This window comes from Tauraco erythrolophus, chromosome 20 (genome assembly GCF_009769465.1).
Source record: "Tauraco erythrolophus isolate bTauEry1 chromosome 20, bTauEry1.pri, whole genome shotgun sequence".
Lineage (NCBI taxonomy): Eukaryota > Metazoa > Chordata > Aves > Musophagiformes > Musophagidae > Tauraco > Tauraco erythrolophus.
The window spans coordinates 11,753,270-11,762,003 of record NC_141484.1 but is presented as its reverse complement, the minus strand read 5'-3'; the positions used below and the strand labels follow the sequence as shown (position 1 = coordinate 11,762,003).

Genomic DNA, 8,734 nt, shown 5'->3' with positions numbered 1-8,734 from the left:
GTGGTGAAAAGGATGCACGGAAAGGGGCTTTCCCTGAGCACGAGAGGACTGGGAGATCCCCCAAATCCCCCTGAGTCATTTGATTGACCTTCCTTGGACTCAGCTGCAACTTCTACTGATCAGTATGAATAAAAGCCGGTGGTGATTTCTCCTTCATTCACAAGCCTGCAGGCAGAAGTAGCTTTGTTCAGAGTGTTCAGCGTGGAAAGTGCGAATCCTACAGCAATCTGTGGTGGAAGGGAAAACCCCAGGGATGTTATTATGGGCTGCGCTTTCTATCGTTGCTGAGGAAGGGCTGCACCTCCTGAGGAACACTGAAATTCCATGGAGCCAAAGGGATGGGGCAGCCCCTCAGTGTTACACGTGCCTAACAAGCAGGAAGGTGACTGATGACACCACTTGCTCCCTGGAGCCTGTCTGTCATTCGTGTGACAAAATGTCATGCAACGGGGAATTCTCAGCCAGACTGGGAAGTCAGCCAGTGCTTCCCCTTGGAAATGCCTGTCTCCAATTATTCATAACGATAATGACCTTTGATTGCTTGAAGTGCTGATGCCGGTGCCCAGCACCTGCCTCAGTCTGCTCTCCCCAAAAATTGTGTGTTTTTTTTTTTAATTTCAGGCAGCACAGTTCAGCCACTGGAGGACAAGGACCCGCACGGCCCCGCAGCTCTGCGTGCATGAAAGAGCACGGCACTGCCGCTTCCCAGGCACGCTCTGCCCCTGCTCCCTGCCCGGCAGCAAGTCCCTGAAATTCAGATGTGCTGAGACCTTCCTGGCTGCTCACCCAGTGGCTTCCCATGCTCCGCTGGGGACCAGCAACTCCTCCAGCCCAGGGGATGCAAGGGTTGGTGGCAGGACTTCTCCAGGGGCTGAGCCCCCTCCCCTGGCAGGCAGGCACAAGCCCCACTCCCAGGCAAGACTTGTCCATGCCAAGGTCCAGAACCTGCTCCAGAACACCAGGTTTAACCTGCCTGACCTGTCGGGATGGGAACAGCCCCATGATGACCTTGGGATGGACAGAGGGTAAGTCCCCTGTCGCTGACAGGACCAATTTGAACCTCAGTAATAAGAGCCAGGCGTATTCACTGCGTTGCCTTGGATCATTTGTCTCTAAATGAAGCATCTCTCATACAACAAATGGTCCCTTCCTGGGCCATACATCTTCTCGCTGTTTAAAGCACCAGACAGATCTGGCAGTCTCTTCCAGCTCTTACTGGTTTGTAACGAGCAAGGGGTGATGTCTGCCTGAAAACGACTTCCCTGATGCAAGTCAGGGTTGTAACAGAAATGAAGTCTTCTCCCTACAGAGTCATACCCGTTGCCATGAAGCCAGGGGTGTTTCAGTGTCAGGAGCTCACAGAAATGCTCTTGTACATTAAGCCAGTGAGGAAGCCAGAGATCGACAGGAGCACACATCAGAGGGTGAAATCTCCTGTGGAAGGAGCAGACCCCAAGGTCACCATCATCTGTAGGTCCTCCCCCAAAGGAATATCACCCCTTATTTTGGGCAATAGACCTTGCTCAAATGCCTTGTTCTGGGGGAAAAAAAAAAATCAATTACTTTTTAGAGAATCATGGAATGGTTTGGGTTGGAAGGGACCTCAAAGATCATCCAGTTCCAACCCCCCTGCCATGGGCAGGGACGCCCTCCACTATACCATGTTGCTCAAGGCCTTGAACGCTTCCAGGAATGGTAGACCTCAGTCTCACACGGAGAGGGAACCATGGGTGATACGATGATCAAGCATCCCTGAGGATGTGCCTCAGCTTAACAGTCCTTCCATCCGGTGTTTTGGGAGAGAAGGGGTGAGCTCCTGCCCTGAGCTCTGAGACAGCGAGGTGGGCATTGGGGCGCTGAAATACCTGCCCGAGACAGCACAGGTCTCAGGACACGGGGGCTGATTTTTAGCAGAGGAGGAAAGAGAGGAAGAGAAAGAGGAAGGGAAAGAAATCTGCGTTTGTTCAGTGTTCCTTCAGTGCTGATGAGTCCTGGTCCTGCACACAGTGGTCAGGCCCCCTCACTGGCGTGGGGGCACCACCCACTTCAGTTGCCAAGTAACCACCCAAGCATCTTCGAGCTGCTCCCAGCAACCGCTCAGTGCCAACTGGCCACCAACAGCCGCCGGCCACAGGCACGACTAGGGCAAGGAAGGTCCTGGGAGTAGAGGCAAGAGGCACTCAGGGACTCACCCCCTGCCCGGCCAAGCCCTCAAGCTTGCAGGGCAGCTCCTGGGCTGACCTGGGAGAAGAGGAGTGCCAGGAGGACCTGGGCTCTCTGGGCCCTGCTGGTGGCTGGAGCAATGGCCACCATAACCTACAAGGACCTGTTGGCCTATTTCCGTGTGCAGTACAGACAGAACCTCCTGTCCTTGCTCAGGTGAGGGGGCTTCTCCACCTGCCTCCATCCCCTCCATCCCCTTCTCCTGTCTCCTCCATGCTTCCTTCCCCTCCATGCTTCCTCCCCCCACCATTCCTTATCTCCACCACTTCGGTCTCCTCTTGTACCTCTCCCCCAGCCCTGTTCTTCCCTTTGCTCTGTCAGTGGGACTCTCACTGGGGATGGGTGGGGATATCATGCTGCCAGATGGGGTCTGAAACCCTGCCAAGGTATTGGAACCAGCGTGTAACCTCGAGGAAAACTTCTGTGGCAGGAAACTTGGACTGACAGAGGAGGACTCAGTGTCTCAATTTATTTACCTTCAGAAGAAGAAGAAAGAAACCCAACTGATGCGAAAGGCTCTGGAGGCAAAGGAAGAGGTAGAAAGATGGGAGGGGGTTAGGGCATGGCTGGGAGGGGTTGGTGGCAAGGGGTAGGTGACTGTCTCCAGGTGCAGGCAGCCATGTCACACTTGCTCTGATGCTGCCAGGACTTCAGGGAGAGGATGAAAGTCATAACCTACCGGTGGAGGGACCTCCATGCCAAGGAGGCTCAGCTGAAAACCCACATGGAGAAATTCGGGATGATTTTAAAGGTATACCTGCCCCTGATCAGCTTGGCTAACATGACCCTGAGCCACACCACCACTCCCTCCCCTCCCTTGGGGAGACAGTCTTGACCACCACATCTGTCCAAGCCTCCCTTGAGCCTGGAGGTGTGAGGAACAGGACTGACAAGACATGGGGTTTGGTACCATAGATGTGGAAAGCCGTGGTAGGGCTTGGGTGGGACAGAGCTTGTCTTGTACTGGTATGACTTCCTGAGGGCCCCAAGAATCCTCCCAGAAGGATCTCAGCCTGTCCCCACGATTGACACTCTTCCAGAGACCCATATCAGTAGGTCTGAAAATTAGAGTGCCATCTCAAGTGCCCATCTCCAAGACTGAAGGGTCAATGCAAGAGGGATGGCCCTGTTAAACAGGGAGTGGAAATGCTCCCAGGGTGCCCCAGTATTGGTCACTCCTCTGTGAAGGTATCTCCTCCCAGTGCTGTTGAGTGACCCAGCTCCATCTTCCCTCGCCTTCCTTTCCCTCTGTGTGGGTGGATGCATGTGTGTGTGTTGGTGCGGGAAACATCACTAGGAAAATGATAAGATGCGAATCCAAGCTCTGAAGAAAGCCAGCAAAGAGAGAGAAGGGAAGATGCAAAAGGAGAGTGAGCTTTTGAGAGCTAAGAGAGAACTGGAAGCCCTGAGAAATAAGCACCAAAAACTCTGCAACAGAGTGCAGAAGTACTCCATCTTCATCAAGTATCTGGAGGATGTGGTGAAGATCTCACAGGTGAGTTTGGACATGAGGGAGATGGATCATGACCTTGAGGAGTGCCTTAGGTGGGTGTTAAACCTAGATGAGATAAGGCAAGTCCAATGGAATCACAACACTTGGTCAAACCCAGAGACCTCAGATGGGATGGGAAGCGGTTCCCTGCAACCAAGGTGAGCCATGGGGGCCAGAGTTCGGGAAGGAGAAACAGAAAAGGAGGCGAAGGCTTGAGAAAACCAAATAAAAACTGTTAGAAGAGGGAAAAGCACAAGGCTGAGGGGAATGGGGACCCTTTGTGTCACTGTTTCATGTCACATTGATGGTTTGGGAGAAGTGAAAAGCTGCCCAGGAATGGGAACCCAGGCAGTTGTCAAAACAGCTGTGTCCTCGCTCAGGATGCCCGGGGATCACTCTATTCATTGTTCACACTCCTGCAGCTCCAGCTGCCCCGCTCCCATGTCTAGGTGACTCAGCGCTGGCACTTCCAGTTGTGCTTTGTGTTTTATCTGAGCACTGCTCACCTGGAGAACAGGTGCGATATCTCCCCTTGCTTACGGCAGTGACAGCTCTGGGACTGGCACAGCGGGATGTCATCACACGGGGGATGTGGCGATGTTCACAAACCAACTGGGGCAATAGCCTCGTTGAGAAGGGAAGGTCTTTCAGCTGGGGCAAGTGTTGTCCCTGGTCAGGGCAGGGTGCCAAACAGCACGAGACTTTTAATCGTGATGACGGGAGGGTGGGGGGATTACTAACCCCAGGAGCCTTGTGCTGCAGTTTGAGGAGATCCAGGAAGTCATTTGGCGCTACAAGACACTGGTGAGGATGCACAAGGACCTGCTGCAGTCACAACAGGGACACAAGGAAATGTCTGAGCAAGCCAAGGTGCTCCTGGACCAGTACAAGGCAGAGAAAGAAGCTGAGATCCTGCAGTATGAAAATGAGCTGGTGCAGCTGCAACTACGTTTTGACCAGGCTCAAAGTGACATCCACCTCTGGGTGAGGAAATGTGGGGTGGACAGGGGAAGATCTCCAAGGCTTGGCTGTGTCAGGACCAGCTGATGGCTCATCTCTAAGCCATGGAGTCATGGCAAGGCCCAGTAGAAGTCCTTGTGATTGGAGGAGTTGCCTAATTTTGTCCCTCCAAGGGGCTATAGAATGAAGAACGACAGACCAGGTCTGGAGCAGGTCACATCAGGGGTTAAAACAAGGCCATTGTGATCTTTTACTTCTTGCTTGAACTCACAGTCAAAAGAGACCAGCTAACCAAGCTTTAGGGAGGTCTGCCTTGGCACAAAACCCAAACATATTCCACCACGTGCCCGGTGGGTTTGCCTGCCTGGTCATACTCATTTCCATTCACCATTCCTTGCAGCATCATTCCTGTAATGGGGCTTCAGTGTGGCATGTCTCGTGATCGCCACTGTTCATGGCTCAGGCCTCAGAGTGAAGTTGGTTTTGCTGATTTTTATTGTTTGTTTTCATCCTTTTCACAGCATCTGCCCACCCCTTCTCATCCCTCCTTACCAGTCCAAAAGCAACCAGCCTGGCGGTAAACTGGGCTGTACTGAGGCACATCAACGTGTAGCCAGTGCTCAGTGTGCAGAAACGCCCCCAGCTCTGCTGGCCTCTGCTCCCTTTGCATCATTCTGGGGAGGCCTTGCCAAATTCCCTTATTGGATACTCCAGGCTCCAGGAGTTAAGTCCCATCAGGCAAAGCTGGAAAGCACCTGACCTGGGAGGGTGGCAGTGGGATGTGCTGCTCCCAGGGTACCAGCTAGCCCTGCTGTGGGGAGTGCACATGGAGCCTGCAGGGAGGACCCGCTGGGGCAAGGACTGCAGGAGCTGGCAGAGGGATGGGGAGGTTCCTGGGGCAAGGAGCAGCTGTGGTGGTTCCTGGATCTGCTTCCACCACATCAAGGTGAACCACCTCCAGCACAGCCCCAGGCAAGGACAGGTTCTTCCTAGCAAAGCAGATGAGTATGGAAGTTTGGGTTGCCAAGCCAGGGTCTCCAGTGCTGAAGCAGCATCTTTGCTGGGGCATGTCCTCATGCTGGATATCTCCTCTCCTCTCAGGAGACTCGCTGGGCTGACATCCAGGACATGACCGCCAAGAAAAACTTGGAGCTGCAGACCATCAAGATGGCCATCCTCAGCCTCTCCCAGTCTGTGCACACACAGCTGAAAGTAAACCTGAAAGTGCCGGAGGATGACAGCCACAGACAGCTGAACATGGTAGAGCCAAGCCAGACCCCTTCTCCCTACCCAGAAAGAGAAGCAGTAATGACCCTCAGCTGCCCAAAGGGAGGGGAAAGCCCAGAGAAGTCAAGGTGCCCAACAGACACCTTCCTTTTCACCTGGGCTCTCTCTCGGGCATGGGGAATGGGCAGAGAACACCAGGCAAACCTGTCTCATCCGAGGAGGCAGAGCAGGGTGTGGGTCTCTGTGGGGGCAGAAGGAGTGGGAGCCAGGCAGGCTGGAGCAGGGGATGCAGATCAACCCAAAATTTGGCTTCATTCCTCCCTGCCCTGAACTCAGACTCAACCAGAAAAGCCCATTCTGGTGGTGCAGATGCAGAAGGGCAAATGCCTTATCACCCTGCTCAGTTTGGTTGGTGAAATTTGCCCTCCAAAAGAGCCAACAAGCTCCCCTCTGCCTTCTGCTCCCACCCTGCCCTGAGCTCTACCATCTCTCTTCCCTTAGATACAGAAGTTTATCCAAGACTACACAGACATCTCTATGGAGGTGAAACGGATGGACAAGCAGAAGCGCCAGCGAGCACCTGTACCTACAGCGCTATAAGGGACATGCCAACATGACTCACTCTGCCAGCAAAAGCTTAGCAGGGTGAGAAGGGCAAGACGACAGAAGACCCTACAGATGTTGTAGACACCACCGCAGGTTACGTCAGTGATGTTTCATACCTTTCTAGCTGTTTTGTCCTGCCCAGTTGCTGACTCCTTTTCATGCTATTAAAAATAATCAAATATTTTAAGGTGTCTCTCCATTTCCTGGGAGAGTTGGAAACATTAGAGCAGCTCCATCCTACAACTTCTCCCCAGAGGCCATGGGGTGCCTTCTCTGGAACATGGGATTCTGGTTGCAGCAGACAGTGTCCCAGCAAAGCAGGCAAGACAGGGAGAGCAGGCTGGGACAGGAATATAGTCTCAAATAGGGATTAGTACTAGTGTTCACATTTGGACCTCCTACTCAGCCTAAGCTCTGAGATATTTGAGAGGGACATCACAGCGTGGTGGGGGACTATGCTTCAGGTGAGCTTCAGAGATTTTCCACCACCACCACCCAGCACATGCACAGATGTGGATTTCACTGCACAGCCATGTGCTGCGTACTAAAACTCACCTCCCCCTCGAGCTGTTAGGAAAAGTGTGGAGAATGGCTATAAGTGAAGGATGAACCAGCCAAAGCTCTTGCATCAAGCATTCAGCTGTTCATCATGAGTGCTAACACAATGAATACAAAGCAAGAGGACTAAAAATGGCTCTGGAGACACACCATGGCCTTCAGGTCAGGTTCACAGTCTTTTGGGAGGATCTTTTAATGAACCAAGGACTCCATCACATAAGATTACAGATTTTCGGGCAAGAGAATGTTGACCACATGTTCTTGCTCCCTTCTCTCCAGCAGTTACTCCTGTCCTGAGCCAGTGGATTCAGCTAATACATCCTCCAGAAGAGTCTGAGTCCAGCTGGTCCATGTTTATGATGCCTGGGCACCTGACTCCTTCCTCCTAGAGTGAGGAAGGCACAGATTAACCCCTTCCCTTCTCCAAAGCTGTGCTTTCATCAGTGGCAAGGAAAACAGAAGCACTCCAGGGCCGGTGCTGGCTGCTTGTTTGGAAAGCAGAGGAAGGATGAGTTTGGGGCAGGAACATTTGGTGCAGTCTGAACAGAAGATGCTCCCTCTGTGTCCTTGCTGTTGCTTTCTCTGCAGGCTTGAATTCATAGGAACAAACTCAATTAGAAGCACAGTGCCTTAGGTCACGTCTCAGCAAGAACTCATCCTGCAAACCCAATTTCCCTCAAGCCTCCTGAGCTCAGACCCACGTTGGGCCATCAAAGCTTAGTGAGTTGCCACTCATCAGCAGAAAATGACCCTGTGCAGTGTCCTCAGTGTGATGCCAGTACAGAAGAAGACACGACAGTGAAAGCCTCCACTGCAGAGGCAAGGGCAGTAATTGTTTCTCAGCTGCTATATGTGGAAGAAGAGCTCATTTCTTTCTGAAACCTTGCCACGTAAACGCAGTGTGGGCCACGACATGCCCTGCCTTCTTCTGAACAGATCCCCAGAGCGGTGGGAGGCGAGTGGCAGTTTGCATTTCAGCTGGCAAGGAAAAGTAAGAGCTGTTGCAACTTCATGCAGCCACCGTGTGCCTACACTTTAATAATTCTGTTACGTTCATTCTGTAAAGCAGGGATAATAACTGCCAGGGAGAGGCAAGAGTGGGCTGCTCCTCATGGGAAGGAGCTAAGGTGACAGCAAAGCAGGCAGAAGGATGTCCTCACTGGCAGGACGCAGCCTCATGGCACGTGAGCAAGAGCAGAGAGATTCACAGCTGTGTCCAGTGAATCCCACGCTGGTCTGCAGTGGTGAGGCAGGTCCAAGGTCAAGCCAGAAAGTCAAGTCCGCCAGGCAAGGTGAGAATCAGCCAGGTACAGGCTTCAGTGCAAGGCAAGGACCAAGGGCAAGGACCTAAGCACAAATGCAGTGCCCAAGCACAGCGGGGGAAGTTGCAGTGATGGCTCCACGCAGCTCTTTCTCACATCTTATCTGTCTGTCCAGCAGTCTGACCCCAGGTGACGTGGCTGTCCCACATCAGGGCTGCCCTTCAGCACAGGCAGCCAGAACTCCAGGCCCCTGGCAGGTGGGGAAGGGGTCGCAGGACCCGTGGGTGCACTGAGAGCCCTGGTGTTAACACCTCCTTGCAGCGGGCTGGGAGCCCCACGGTGCTGACATTTGCCAAGAGCCATATTGCTTCTTGTGGCAAGAGCCCAGGTTAATGTCCTGTTGAAG

General features: G+C 53.1%; 1 protein-coding gene across 1 annotated transcript; it reads left to right on the top strand.

Moving 5' to 3' along the window:
- The first annotated feature begins 2,302 nt into the window (after window positions 1-2,302).
- CCDC42 (coiled-coil domain containing 42) lies at window positions 2,303-6,502 on the top strand. The gene is made up of 7 exons (XM_009982501.1): window positions 2,303-2,379; window positions 2,654-2,759; window positions 2,870-2,974; window positions 3,521-3,718; window positions 4,478-4,699; window positions 5,777-5,935; window positions 6,404-6,502. Exons 1-7 carry the CDS (start codon window positions 2,303-2,305, stop codon window positions 6,500-6,502), a joined length of 966 nt encoding a protein of 321 aa, XP_009980803.1.
- Window positions 6,503-8,734: the final 2,232 nt, after the last annotated feature.

What these genes read in the sequence shown, in the direction of transcription:
- CCDC42 (XM_009982501.1), top strand. Translation starts at nt 2,303, where the DNA reads ATGGCCACCATAACCTACAAGGACCTGTTGGCCTATTTCCGTGTGCAG. An exon ending in AACCTCCTGTCCTTGCTCAG is followed by an intron (nt 2,380 to 2,653) that starts GTGAGGGGGCTT and finishes CTTCTGTGGCAG; the next exon opens with GAAACTTGGACTGACAGAGG. An exon ending in ATGTGGTGAAGATCTCACAG is followed by an intron (nt 3,719 to 4,477) that starts GTGAGTTTGGAC and finishes CTTGTGCTGCAG; the next exon opens with TTTGAGGAGATCCAGGAAGT.